This window comes from Agelaius phoeniceus, chromosome 1 (genome assembly GCF_051311805.1).
Source record: "Agelaius phoeniceus isolate bAgePho1 chromosome 1, bAgePho1.hap1, whole genome shotgun sequence".
Lineage (NCBI taxonomy): Eukaryota > Metazoa > Chordata > Aves > Passeriformes > Icteridae > Agelaius > Agelaius phoeniceus.
In genome coordinates this window covers 155,150,576-155,166,267 of record NC_135265.1, presented here as the reverse complement: position 1 = coordinate 155,166,267, position 15,692 = coordinate 155,150,576, and the positions used below count along the sequence as shown (strand labels likewise).

General features: G+C 50.9%; 1 protein-coding gene across 1 annotated transcript in view; it reads left to right on the top strand.

Annotated features, from left to right (window-relative positions):
* GPT (glutamic--pyruvic transaminase) overlaps positions 1-14,403 on the top strand; it is a 35,016-nt gene extending 20,613 nt beyond the window's left edge. The window contains exons 8-11 of the mRNA XM_054653764.2: positions 961-1,135; positions 4,008-4,163; positions 9,319-9,431; positions 14,134-14,403. Coding sequence (XP_054509739.1) covers positions 961-1,135; positions 4,008-4,163; positions 9,319-9,431; positions 14,134-14,224 — 535 coding nt within the window. The 3' untranslated portion in view covers positions 14,225-14,403. The remainder of the gene's footprint in view (positions 1-960; positions 1,136-4,007; positions 4,164-9,318; positions 9,432-14,133) is intronic.
* The last annotated feature ends 1,289 nt before the right edge of the window (positions 14,404-15,692 follow it).

The following is a 15,692-nucleotide window of genomic DNA, read 5'->3' as shown; positions in this document are numbered from 1 at the left end:
GGATCTGCTGGGGTGGGACTGGGGTCATGGATTGGGGATGGATTTGGGATGGAGAGGCCACCATCACCCAATGGATCTGCTGGGGTGGGACTGGGGTCATGGATTGGGGATGGATTTGGGATGGAGAGGCCACCACCACCCCATGGACCTGCTGGGGTTGGGGTCATGGATTGGGGCTGCCACCACCACCCCACGGATCTGCTGGGGCAGGGATGGAGGCGATGTAGGGTGGAAGTGCCACCACCCCATGGATCCCCTGGACTGGGGTTGTGGGTGGCACTGGATGCAGATGTTGGATGGATGAGATTCCATGGATGACACGTTTGATCCATGGATTCCCATCCCAGACCCCCACCCATGGGTGGGTCCTGCTCCATAGGTTCCCATCCATGGGTCCCACCCATGGGTGCCTCTCCAATGGTTCCCATCCATGGATCCCATCCCTGGGTGCATCTCCAATGGTTCCCATCCATGGTTCCCATCCATGGGTCCCACCCATGGGTGCCTCTCCAATGGTTCCCATCCATGGATCCCATCCATGGGTCCTTCTCCATGGATTCCCATCCCAAACCCCATCCATGGGTGCCTCTCCATAGGTTCCCATCCATGGTGTATCTCAGGTGGATCCATGGTGTGGCACCCATGGTGTATCTCAGGTGGGATCCCATCCCAAACCTCCATCCATGGCTCTTCACCCATGGATCCTTCTCCATGGATCCCATCCCAAACCTCCATCCATGGATCCCATCCATGGGTGCCTCTCCATAGATTCCCACCCACATCTCCCATCCACGGGTGCCTCTCCATAGGTTCCCATCCATGGATCCCATCCATGGGTGCCTCTCCATAGGTTCCTATCCATGGATCCCATCCCAAACCCCATCCATGGCTCCCACCCCCATCTCCCACCGCCTGGTTCCCCGTCCCCATTCCCGGCATTCCCGGCGTGTGATCCCGCAGGTGCGGCCTGCGGGGCGGCTACATGGAGGTGGTGAACCTGCACCCCGAGGTGAAGGCCGAGCTCTCCAAGCTCGTGTCCGTCCGTCTGTGCCCGCCCGTGCTCGGACAGATGATCCTGGACACCATCGTGGACCCGCCCAAGCCCGGAGAGCCGTCCTACGAGCGCTTCCAGGCGGTATGGGGCCGCGGGACTGGGATCCATGGGATTGGGATTGGGATCCATGAGATTGGGATGGGAGCCGTCCTACGAGCGCTTCCAGGCGGTATGGGGCCGCGGGACTGGGATCCATGGGATTGGGATCCATGGGATGGGATCCATGGGATGGGATTGGGATCCTTGGGATTGGGATTGGGATTGGGATGGGATCCATGGGATTGGGATGGGATCCATGGGATTGGGATGGGATGCATGGGATGGGGATCCATGGTCATGGACCCGTCCAAGCCCGGAGAGCCATCCTACGAGCGCTTCCAGGCGGTACGGGGCCGCGGGATTGGGATCCTTGGGGTTGGGATCCATGGGGTTGGGATCCATGGGATTGGGTTTGGGATGGGATGGGATCCATGGGATTGGGATGGGAGCCGTCCTACGAGCGCTTCCAGGTGGTACGGGGCCGCGGGATTGGGATCCATGGGATTGGGATGGGATCCATGGGATTGGGATCCATGGGATTGGGTTTGGGATCCATGGGATTGGGATGGGATCCTTGGGATCCTTGGGATTGGGATTGGTGTTGGGATTGGGATTGGGTTTGGGATTGGGATGTGATCCATGGGGTGGGACTCATGGTCATGGATCTGCCCAAACTTGTCCTACAAGCACTTCCAGGTGGTATGGGGCTGCAGGATTGGGGTTGGGATTGGGATTGGGATTGTGATTGGGATGGCATTGGGATTGGGATGGGATGGGGTCCATGGGATGGGATCCATGGTCATGGATCTGCCCAAACCTGTCCTACGAGCGCTTCCAGGCGGTACGGGGCTGCGGGACTGGGATCCATGGGGTTGGGATCCTTGGGATTGGGGTTGGGATGGGATCCATGGGATTGGGATCCATGGGATTGGGATCAGAATCCTTGGGATCCTTGGGATTGGAGTTGGGGTTGGGATTGGGATGGGATCCATGGGATGGGATCCATGCCTGGATTGGGATTGGGATGGGATCCATGGGATGGGATCCATGGGATGGGATCCATGGTCATGGACCCGCCCAAGCCCGGAGAGCCGTCCTATGAGCGCTTCCAGGCGGTACGGGGCCGTGAGATTGGGATCCTTGGGATTGAGATGGGATCCATGGGATTGGGATGGGAGCCGTCCTACGAGCGCTTCCAGGTGGTACGGGGCCGCGGGACTGGGATCCATGGGATTGGGATTGGGGTCCATGGGATTGGGATCCATGGGATTGGGATCCATGGGATTGGGATCCATGGGGTGGGATCCATGGGGTGGGATCCATGGTCATGGGATCCACCCAAACCTGTCCTGTGAGCCCTTCCAGGTGGTATGGAGCAGTGGGACTGGGATTGGATTAGAATTGGGATAACGGGATAACGGGATAACGGGATAATGGGATAATGGGATAACGGGATAATGGGATGGGAAGGGATGGAATGGAATGGAATTGGGATGGGATAATGGGATAACAGGATAACGGGATAACAGGATAACGGGATAATGGGATAATGGGATAATGGGATAATGGGATAATGGGATAATGGGATGGGAAGGGATGGAATGGAATGGAATGGAATTGGGATGGGATAATGGGATAACAGGATAACGGGATAACAGTATAACAGGATAACGGGATAACAGGATAACGGGATAATGGGATAATGGGATAATGGGGTGGGATAACGGAATGGGGTGGAATGGAATTTATTTTGGGTGAGATAATGAGGTAATGGGATAATGAGATAATGGAATTGGGATGGGATAGTGGGATAATGAGGTAATGGGATAATGAGATAATGTGGTAATGGAATAATGGGATAATGGAATTGGGATGGGATGGGATAGTGGGATAATGAGGTAATGGGATAATGGGGTAATGGGATAATGCAACAATGGGGTGGGATAATGGGGTAATGGGATGGGATAATGGGATAATGGATAGGGACAATGGGATGGGATAATGGAATTGGGATGGGATAATGGGATAATGGGACAATGGGATGATGGGATGGGATGAGATAATGGGATAATGGGGTAATGGAATAATGCAACAATGGGGTGGGATAATGGGGTAATGGGATGGGATAATGGGATGGGACAATGGGATGGGGTAATGGAATTGGGATGGGATGGGATAATGGGACAATGGGATGATGGGATGGGATGAGATAATGGGAGAATGGGGTAATGGGATAATGCAACAATGGGATGGGATAATGGGGTAATGGGATGAGATACTGGGATAATGGATAGGGACAATGGGATGGGATAATGGAATTGGGATGGGATGAGATGGGATAATGGGATGGGATGAGATAATGGGATAATGGGGTAATGGAATAATGGAGTAATGGGATAATGGGACAATGGGATGGGATAATGGGATAATGAGTAGGGACAATGGGATGAGATGGGATAATGGGATGGGATGAGATAATGGTGTAATGGGGTTTTGGAATAATGGAATAATGGAGCAATGTGATAATGGGACAATGGGATGGGATAATGGAATTGGGATGGGATGGGATGATGGGATGGGATAATGGGGTAATGGGATAATGGGATAATGGGATATTAGGATAATGGAATTGGGATGGATGAGATGGGATGAGATGGGATAATGGGATAATGGGGTAATGGAATAATGGGGTAATGGGACAATGGGACAATGGGATAATGGGACAATGGGACAATGGGACAATGGGACAATGGGGTAATGGGACAATGGGACAATGGGGTAATGGGACAATGGGACAATGGGACAATGGGACAACGGGACAACGGGACAACGGGACAACGGGACAATGGGACAATGGGATAACGGGACAATGGGACATCCTGGATCAGACCTGGGTGCGTTTTTCCGGCTGCAGGAGAAGGAGGCGGTGCTGAGCGCGCTGGCGGAGAAGGCGCGGATGACGGAGGAGATCTTCAACCGCACGCCCGGGATCCACTGCAACCCCGTGCAGGGCGCCATGTACTCCTTCCCCCGCATCGACCTGCCGCCCCGCGCCGTGGCCGCCGCCAAGGTCCGGGAACCGCGCCGGGACACACACACCGGGAATGGGCGGGAGGCACACCGGGAACGGCAGGGAGACACAGCGGGAATGGGAGGGAGACACACTGGGAATGAGGGAATGGGAGGGAGACACCCCGGGAATGAGGGAATGGGAGGGAGGCACAGTGGGAATAGGAGGGAGACACGCCGGGAATGGGAGGGAGACATAGCGGGAATGAGGGAATGGGAGGGAGACACAGCAGGAACGGGAGGGAGACACCCCGGGAATGAGGAAATGGGAGGGAGACACAGCAGGAACGGGAGGGAGACACCCCGGGAATGAGGAAATGGGAGGGAGACACAGCGGGAATGCGGGAATGGGAGGGAGACACAGTGGGAACACAGGGATGGGCGGGAGACACCCCGGGAATGCGGGAATGGGCGGAAAACACACCAGGAATGTGGGAAGTGGAGGGAACCACAGCGGGAATGAGGGAACAGGCAGGAGACACCCCGGGAATGGGGGAATGGGAGGGAGACAGCGGGAACGGGGGAACGGGAGGGAGACACAGCGGGAATGAGGGAACGGGAGGGAGGCACAGTGGGAATGTGGGAATAGGAGGGAAACACCCTGGGAATGTGGGAATGGGAGGGAGACACAGCGGGAATGGGCAGGAGACACCCCGGGAATGAGGGAATGGGCGGGAGGCACCCCGGGAATGTGGGAATGGGAGAGAAACACCCTGGGAATGTGGGAATGGGAGGGAGACACAGCGGGAACACGGGGATGGGCGGGAGACACAGCAGGAATGGACGGGAGACACAACAGGAATGTGGGAACGGGAGGGAGACACCCCAGGAATGAGGGAACAGGCGGGAAACACACCAGGAATGTGGGAATGGGAGGGAGACACAGCGGGAATGAGGGAACAGGCAGGAGACACCCCGGGAATGCGTGAATGGGCGGGAGACACAGCGGGAGATGTTGGGATGGACGGGATCGCAACTGGGAGATGAGGGGATGGGAGGGATCCCAACTGGGATGGATGGGATCCCAGCCTGGAGATGTGGGAACAGACATGATACAAACTGGGAGATGTTGGGATGGACGGGATCCAAACTGGGATGGATGGGATCCCAACTGGGAGATGTTGGGATGGACGGGATCCCAACTGGGAGATGTGGGGATGGGCAGGATCCCAACTGGGAGATGTGGGAATGGATGGGATCCGAACTGGGAGATGTGGGAATGGATGGGATCCAAACTGGGAGATGTTGGGATGGACGGGATCCAGACTGGGAGATGTTGGGGATGGGCGGGATCCAAACTGGGAGATGTTGGGATGGATGGGATCACAACCAGGAGATGTGGGAATGGATGGGATCCCAACTGGGAGATGTTGGGACGGACGGGATCCCAACTGGGATGGATGGGATGCGCACCAGGAGATACGGGGATGGGCGGGATCCAAACCAGGAATGTGGGGGTGGGCGGGATCCCAACTGGGACGGACGGGATCCAGACTGGGAGATGTTGGGATGGACGGGATCCCAACTGGAATGGATGGGATCCCAACCAGGAACACGGGAAAGGGCGGGATCCAAACTGGGATGGATGAGATCCCAACTGGGAGATGTGGGAATGGATGGGATCCAAACTGGGAGATGTTGGGGATGGATGGGATCAATCCCGATCCATGTGGGACTCATTGGGATCAATCCTGATCCATGTGGGACTCATTGGGATCAATCCCGATCCATGTGGGACTCATTGGGATCAATCCCGATCCATGTGGGACTCATTGGGATCGATCCCGATCCATGTGGGGCTCGTGGAGACCAATCCTGATCCATGTGGGACTCATTGGGATCGATCCCGATCCATGTGAGATTCATTGGGATCAATCCCGATCCATGTGAGATTCATTGGGATCAATCCTGATCCATGTGGGACTCATTGGGATCAATCCTGATCCATGTGGGACTCATTGGGATCAATCCTGATCCATGTGGGACTCATTGGGATCAATCCCGATCCATGTGGGACTCATTGGGATCAATCCCGATCCATGTGAGATTCATTGGGATCAATCCCGATCCACGTGGGACCCATTGGGATCAATCCCGATCCATGTGGGACTCATTGGGATCAATCCCGATCCATGTGAGATTCATTGGGATCAATCCCAGGAGTTGTGGGATCCATGGGGATCGATCCTGATCCACGTGGGACTCATTGGGATCGATCCCGATCCATGTGGGACTCATTGGGATCAATCCTGATCCATGTGGGACTCATTGGGATCGATCCTGATCCACGTGGGACTCATTGGGATCGATCCTGATCCACGTGGGACTCATTGGGATCAATCCCGATCCATGTGGGACTCATTGGGATCAATCCTGATCCATGTGGGACTCACTGGGATCGATCCCGATCCATGTGGGGCTCATGGGGATCAATCCCGATCCATGTGGGACTCATTGGGATCAATCCCAATCCATGTGGGACTCATTGGGATCGATCCTGATCCATGTGGGACTCACTGGGATCAATCCTGATCCATGTGAGATTCATTGGGATCAATCCCGATCCATGTGGGACTCATTGGGATCGATCCTGATCCATGTGGGACTCATTGGGATCGATCCTGATCCATGTGGGACTCACTGGGATCAATCCTGATCCATGTGAGATTCATTGGGATCAATCCTGATCCATGTGGGACTCGTGGGGATGGATCCCGATCCACGTGAGATTCATTGGGATCAATCCTGATCCATGTGGGACCCATGGGGATCAATCCCAGGAGTTGTGGGACTCATTGGGATCAATCCCGATCCATGTGGGACTCGTGGGGACCAATCCTGATCCATGTGGGACTCATTAGGATCAATCCCGTTCCATGTGAGATTCATTGGGATCGATCCTGATCCATGTGGGACTCGTGGGGATCAATCCTGATCCATGTGGGACTCATGGGGATCAATCCCGATCCATGTGGGACTCATTAGGATCAATCCCGATCCATGTGAGATTCATTGGGATCAATCCTGATCCATGTGAGATTCATTGGGATCGATCCTGATCCATGTGAGATTCATTGGGATCAATCCCAGGAGTTGTGGGACCCATGGGGATCAATCCCGATCCATGTGGGACTCATGGGGATCAATCCCGATCCATGTGGGACTCATGGGGATCAATCCCGATCCATGTGGGACTCATTGGGATCAATCCTGATCCATGTGGGACTCATTGGGATCGATCCCGATCCACGTGAGATTCATTGGGATCAATCCTGATCCATGTGGGACTCACTGGGATCGATCCCGATCCATGTGGGGCTCATGGGGATCAATCCCGATCCATGTGGGACTCATTGGGATCAATCCCAATCCATGTGGGACTCATTGGGATCGATCCTGATCCATGTGGGACTCATTGGGATCAATCCTGATCCATGTGAGATTCATTGGGATCAATCCCGATCCATGTGGGACTCATTGGGATCGATCCTGATCCATGTGGGACTCATTGGGATCGATCCTGATCCATGTGGGACTCATTGGGATCAATCCTGATCCATGTGAGATTCATTGGGATCAATCCCGATCCATGTGGGACTCATTGGGATCGATCCTGATCCATGTGGGACTCATTGGGATCAATCCCGATCCATGTGAGATTCATTGGGATCAATCCTGATCCATGTGAGATTCATTGGGATCGATCCTGATCCATGTGAGATTCATTGGGATCGATCCTGATCCATGTGAGATTCATTGGGATCAATCCCAGGAGTTGTGGGACCCATGGGGATCAATCCCGATCCATGTGGGACTCATGGGGATCAATCCCGATCCATGTGGGACTCATTGGGATCAATCCTGATCCATGTGAGATTCATTGGGATCAATCCCGATCCATGTGGGACCCATGGGGATCAATCCTGATCCATGTGGGACCCATGGGGATCAATCCTGATCCATGTGGGACTCACTGGGATCAATCCCGATCCATGTGGGATTCATTGGGATCAATCCTGATCCATGTGGGACTCACTGGGATCGATCCCGATCCACGTGGGACCCATGGGGATCAATCCCGATCCATGTGGGACTCGTGGGGATCAATCCCGATCCACGTGGGACCCATTGGGATCAATCCCAGGAGTTGTGGGACCCATGGGGATCAATCCCGATCCATGTGTTACCCATGGGGATCAATCCTGATCCATGTGGGACTCATGGGGATGGATCCCAATCCATGTGAGATTCCTTGGGATCAATCCCGATCCATGTGGGGCTCATGGGGATCAATCCTGATCCATGTGGGACTCATTGGGATCAATCCCAGGAGTTGTGGGATCCATGGGGATCGATCCCGATCCATGTGGGACTCATTGGGATCGATCCCGATCCATGTGGGACTCATGGGGATCAATCCCGATCCATGTGAGATTCATTGGGATCGATCCCAATCCATGTGGGACTCATTGGGATCAATCCTGATCCATGTGGGACTCACTGGGATCAATCCTGATCCATGTGGGACTCATTGGGATCAATCCTGATCCATGTGGGACTCATTGGGATCAATCCCAGGAGTTGTGGGATTCATTGGGATCGATCCCAATCCATGTGGGACTCATGGGGATGGATCCCGATCCATGTGGGACTCATTGGGATCAATCCCAGGAGTTGTGGGATTCATTGGGATCGATCCCGATCCATGTGGGGCTCATTGGGATCAATCCCAATCCATGTGAGATTCATTGGGATCAATCCCGATCCATGTGGGACTCATTGGGATCGATCCCGATCCATGTGGGACTCATTGAGATCAATCCCAGGAGTTGTGGGATTCATTGGGATCGATCCCAATCCATGTGGGACTCATTGGGATCAATCCCAATCCATGTGGGACTCATTGGGATCAATCCCGATCCATGTGGGACTCATTGGGATCAATCCCAATCCATGTGGGGCTCATTGGGATCAATCCCAATCCATGTGGGACTCATTGGGATCAATCCCGATCCATGTGGGACTCATTGGGATCAATCCTGATCCATGTGGGCCTCATTGGGGATGGATCCCGATCCCCGTGGGGTGTGTGGGACGAGCCCTGCGGGGCTGGATCCCCGTTTTTCCGACCCTGGGATTGCGTCCCGAATTCCCAGGAGAAGAAGCAGAGCCCGGACATGTTCTTCTGCATGCGGCTCCTGGAGGAAACCGGGATCTGCGTCGTCCCCGGCAGCGGCTTCGGACAGAAGGAGGGCACCTACCACTTCCGGTGGGTCCCGGGAGATCCCCCGCCCCAAATTCCCTGTTCCTGATAAATCCCACCCCGAATTCCCTGTTCCCGATAAATCCCATCCCAAATTCCCTGTTCCTGGGACCCCCATCCCAAATTCCCTGTTCCCAGCAGATCCCACCCCAAATTCCCTGTTCCCGATAAATCCCACCCCGAATTCCCTGTTCTTGGGGAGGATCCCACCCCGAATTCCCTGTTCCCAACAAATCCCACCCCGAATTCCCTCTTCCTGATAAATCCCGCCCCAAATTCCCTGTTCTTGGCAGATCCCACCCCGAATTCCCTGTTCCTGGCAGATCCCACCCCAAATTCCCTGTTCCTGACAAAATCCCACCCCAAATTCCCTGTTCCCGATAAATCCCACCCCGAATTCCCTGTTCCTGGCAGATCCCACCCCGAATTCCCTGTTCTTGGGACCCTCATCCCAAATTCCCTGTTCCTGACAAATCCCACCCCGAATTCCCTGTTCCCAACAAATCCCACCCCAAATTCCCTGTTCCTGGGGAGGATCCAATCCCAAATTCCCTGGTTTTGGCAGATCCCACCCCAAATTCCCTGTTCTTCGGATCTCTCATCCCAAATTCCCTGTTCCTGACAAATCCCACCCCGAATTCCTTGTTCCTGGCAAATCCCATCCCAAATTCCCTGTTCCTGGCAGATCCCATCCCAAATTCCCTGTTCTTGGAGAGATCCCATCCCAAATTCCCTGTTCTTCGGATCCCTCATCCCAAATTCCTGTTCCTGGCAGATCCCATCCCAAATTCCCTGTTCCTGGGAAATCCCACCCCAAATTCCCTGTTCCCGGGAAATCCCACCCCGAATTCCCTGTTCCTGGGATCCCTCATCCCGAATTCCCTGTTCTTGGGACCCTCATCCCGAATTCCCTGTTCTTGAGAGATCCCCACCCCAAATTCCCCATTTCTGGGAGATCCCACCCCGAATTCCCCGTTCCCCACAAATCCCACCCCAAATTCCCTGTTCCTGGCAGATCCCATCCCAAATTCCCTGTTCTTGGGACCCTCATCCCAATTTCCCTGTTCTTGGCAGATCCCATCCCAAATTCCCTGTTCCCGGCAGATCCCACCCCAAATTCCCTGTTCCCGGGGAGGATCCCACCCCAAATTCCCTGTTCCTGGGATCCCCCATCCCAAATTCCCTGTTCCCAGGGAGAATCCCATCCCAAATTCCCTGTTCCTGACAAATCCCATCCCGAATTCCCTGTTCCCGGCAGATCCCATCCCAAATTCCCCGTTCCTGGGAAATCCAATCCCAAATTCCCTGTTCCTGACAAATCCCACCCCAAATTCCCTGTTCTTGGGACCCTCATCCCAAATTCCCTGTTCTTGAGAGATCCCCACCCCAAATTCCCCATTTGTGGGGGATCCCATCCCAAATTCCCTGTTCCTGGGATCCCACCCCAAATTCCCTGTTCCCGGGAGATCCCATCCCAAATCCCCAAATCCTCCCACCCCAAATCCCCAAATCTCCCATCCCAAATCCCCAAATCTTTAAATTTCCAAATTCCCAAATCCCCCCATCCCAAATCCCCAAACTCCCTGTTCCCCCATCCCAAATCCCCCCATCCCAAAATCCCAAATCCCCAAATCCCCCATCCCAAATCCCCAAATTTTTAAATTTCCAAATTCCCAAATCCCCATACCCCAAATCCTCAAATCTCCAAATCCCCAAATCCTCCCACCCCAAATCCCCAAATCCCCCAAATCTCCAAATTTTTAAATTTCCAAATTCCCAAATCCCCAAATCCCCCATCCCAAATCCCGAAATTTTTAGATTTCCAAATTGCCAAATCCCCCCATCCCAAATCCCCAAATCCCCAAATTTTAAAATTTCCAAATTCCCAAATCCCCAAATTTTAAAATTTCCAAATTCCCAAATCCCCCCATCCAAATTCCCTGTTCCCCCATCCCAAATCCCCAAATTTTAAAATTTCCAAATTCCCAAATCCCCCCATCCCAAATCCCCAAATCCCCAAATTTTTAAATTCCCAAATTCCCAAATCCCCAAATTTTTAAATCCCCAAACCTCCAAATTTTAAAATTTCCAAATTCCCAAATCCCCAAATTTTAAAATTTCCAAATTCCCAAATCCCCCCATCCAAATTCCCTGTTCCCCCATCCCAAATCCCCAAATTTTAAAATTTCCAAATTCCCAAATCCCCCCTTCCCAAATCCCCAAATCCCCAAATTTTTAAATTTCCAAATCCCCAAATCCCCAAACCCCCCCAAATCCCCAAACCCCCCCAAATCCCCTCCCTTTCCCTCGGCCCCAACTTTTGCCGATTCCTGCGCAAAACCGGGGGCGGGAAAAAAAATTTGAATTTTTGTTTTGGGAATTTTTTTTAATTATTTTTTTTGCCTCCTGCCGGAATTTTCGAGGGCGGGAATTTTGTGAATCGTTTCCCCAAATTTTCACAAATTTTCGCCAAATTTCCCCAATTTTTTCCTGAATTTTCCGAAATTTCCCCAAATTTCCCCCAAATTTCCCCAAATTTCCCCAAATTTTCCCGAATTTCCCAAAATTTTCCCATTTTCCCCAAATTTCCCCCAAATTTCCCCAAATTTTCCCAAATTTTCTGAAATTTCCCCAAATTTTTCCGCAAATTTTCCCCAAATTTCCCCCAAATTTTCCCGAATTTCCCCCAAATTTTCGCCAAGTTTTCCCAAATTTTCCCGAATTTCCCCAAATTTTTCCCGAATTTTCCCAAATTTCCCCAAATTTTCGCCAAATTTCCCCAATTTTTTCCCAAATTTACCCAAATTTCCACCAAATTTTCCCAAATTTTCCCGAATGTCCACCAAATTTTCCGAATTTTCCCCAAATTTTCCCATTTTTTGCCAAATTTTCCCATTTTTTCGCCAAATTTCCCAAAATTCCCCAAAATTTTTCCCGAATTTTCCCAAATTTTCCCAAAGTTCCCCAAATTTTCCCAAATTTCCCCGAATTTCCCCCAAATTTTCTGAAATTTCCCGAAATTTCCCCGAATTTCCCCAAATTTTCCGAAATTTCCCCAAGTTTTCCCAAATTTTCCCCAAAGTTCCCCAAATTTTCCCAAGTTTTCCTGAATTTTCCCGAATTTTCCCAATTTTTTCAAAAATTTTCCCAAATTTCCCGAAATTTCCCCAAATTTCCCCAAATTTCCCCCAATTTTTCCCAAATTTTCTGAAATTTCCCCAAATTTCCCCAAATTTCCCGAAATTTCCCCAAATTTTCCCCCAAATTTTCCGAAAATTCCCCAAATTTTTCCCGAATTTTCCGAAATTTCCCCAAATTTCCCCAAATTTTCTGAAACTTCCCCAAATTTCCCCGAATTTTCCCAAATTTCCCCCAATTTTTCCCAAATTTTCTGAAATTTCCCCAAATTTTCCCCAAATTTTCCCCAAATTTTTCCCGAATTTTCACCAAATTTCCCCAAGTTTTCCCAAATTTTCCCCAAATTTCCTCGAATTTCCCCAAATTTCCCCAAATTTCCCCAAATTATCCTGAATTTCTCCAAATTTTCCCAAATTTTCCGTGAATTTCCCCAAATTTCCCCAATTTCCCCCCAAATTTCCCCAATTTTTTCCAAATTTTCCCGAATTTTCCCAAATTTCCCCAAATTTTCTGCAAATTTCCCAGAATTTTCCCAAATTTTCCGGAATTTTCCCAAATTTCCCCAAATTTTCTCAAATTTCCGAAATTTTCCCAAATTTTCGCCAAATTTTCCCCAAATTTCCCCAAATTTCCTGAAACTTCCCCAAATTTCCCCAAATTTTTCCCAAATTTTCCCCAATTTCCCCGAATTTTCCCAAATTTCCCCAAATTTCCCCAAGTTTTCCCAAATTTCCCCAAATTTTCGCCAAATTTCCCCAAATTTTCCCAAATTTCCCCAAGTTTTCGCCAAATCTTCCCCAAATTTTTGCCAAATTTCCCCAAATTTTCCCCAAATTTCCCCAAATTTTCTGCAAATTTCCCCAAATTTTCCCCAAATTTCCCGCAAATTTTCCCAAGTTTTCCCCAAATTTCCCCAAATTTTCCTGAATTTTCCGCAAATTTTCCCAAGTTTTCCCCAAATTTTCGCCAAATTTTCCCGAATTTTCCGAAATTTCCCCAAATTTCCCCAAATTTTCCGAAATTTCCCCGAATTTCCCCAAATTTTCCCCAAATTTTCCCCGAATTTTCCCCCAAATTTCCCCAAATTTTCTGCGAATTTTCCCAAATTTCCCCCAAATTTCCCCCAAATTTCCTGAAAATTTTCCCAAATTTCCCCCAAAATTTTCCCAAAATTTTCGCCAAATTTCCCCAAATTTTCCCCAAATTTCCCCAAATTTTCGGCGAATTTTCCCAAATTTCCCCCAAGTTTCTCCAAATTTTCTGCAAATTTTCCCAAATTTCTCCCAAAATTTTCGCCAAATTTCCCCAAATTTTGCCAAATTTCCCCAAATTTTCCCCGAATTTTCCCCAAATTTTCCCCGAATTTTCCCCAAATTTCCCCCAAATTTCCCCAAATTTTTCCTGAATTTTCCCAAATTTCTACAAATTTTCCCCAATTTTCCCAAATTTCCCCAAGTTTTCGCCAAATCTTCCCCAAATTTTTGCCAAATTTCCCCAAATTTTCCCCGAATTTTCCCCAAATTTCCCCAAATTTCCATTTTTTCCATCGTCCCCCCCTGCCCCTGCCCAGGATGACGATCCTGCCGCCCCCGGAGAAGCTGCGGATCCTTCTGGACAAGCTCAGCTCCTTCTACACCAAATTCGTCCAGGAATTCTCTTAACCGGGGGGGGGGGCGGTGGCCACGCCCCCTTTGTCCCCTCCCTTTGTCCCCTCCCTGTCCCCTCCCTGTCCCCTCCCTGTCCCCTCCCGTGTCCCCCGGGCGCCTTTTTCCGTTTTTTGGGAATGGCGGGGCAGGTCCCCCGCCCCTCCCGTGTCCCCAAATAAAGGACAGTGACCGGCGGTGGTGGCACCCGTGGGGGGGGTGGTGGATTTTGGGGGGATTTTGGGGAGTTTTGGGGGATTTTGGGGGATTTTGGGGGAGTTTGGGGGGATTTTGGGGGAGTTTTGGGGGATTTTGGGGGGATTTTGGGGAATTTGGAGCGGGGGGAGAATTCCGGCGGGTGTTGGGTGTGGAGCAGCGGCGGGGGCAGCCTGGGGGTAAAGCCCAAATCCTGGAATGCCAAAGTCCCCAAATCCAAGAGGATCCTGAAATCCCAGGGTGCTGAAATGCCCAAATCCTGAAATGCCCAAAGTCTGAAATCCCAAAGTCCCGAAATCCCCAAATCCGGAAATCCCCAAATCCGGAAATCCCAAATCTTCCAAATCCCAGCATCCCCAAATTCAAGAATATCCTGAAATCCCAGTGTCCCAAAATCCCCAAATCTCCAAATCCCCAAATCCCCAAGTCCTGAAATCCCCAAATCCTGAAATCCCAAATCTTCCAAATCCCAAATCCCCAAATCCCAGCGTCCCCAAATTCAAGAATATCCTGAAATCCCAGGGTCCTGAAATGCCCAAAGTCTGAAATCCCAAGGTCCCGAAATCCCCAAATCCTGAAATCCCAAATCCCGAAACCCCAAATCTTCCAAATCCCAGCATCCCCAAATTCAAGAATATCCTGAAATCCCAGTGTCCCAAAATCTCCAAATCCCAAATCCCCAAATCTCCAAATCCCCAAGTCCTGAAATCCCCAAATCCTGAAATCCCAAATCCCAAAACCCCAAATCCCAGCGTATCCTGAAATCCCAGTGTCCCAAAATCCCCAAATCTCCAAATCCCCAAATGCAAAAATCCCCAAATTCTGAAATCCCAAATCCCGAAACTCCAAATCCCAACATTCCAAAATCCCAGCGTATCCTGAAATCCCAGTGTCCCACAATCCCCAAATCCCCAAATCTCCAAATCCCAAAGTCCCCAAATCCTGAAATCCCAAATCCCAAAGTCCCAAATCCCAGCATCCCCAAAATCAAGAGTATCCTGAAATCCCAGGGTCCTGAAATCCCCAAATCTCCAAATCCCTAAATCCTGAAATCCCCAAATTCTGAAATCCCTAAATCCCGAAATCCCCAAATCCTGAAATCCCAAATCTCCAAAGTCCCAAATCCCAGCATCCCCAAATTCAAGAGTATCCTGAAATCCCAGGGTCTTGAAATCCCCAAATCCCCAAATATCCAAAGTCCCAAAATCCCCAAATTCTGAAATTCCAAATTTTCCAAATCCCAAATCCCAGCATCCCCAAATTCAAGAGT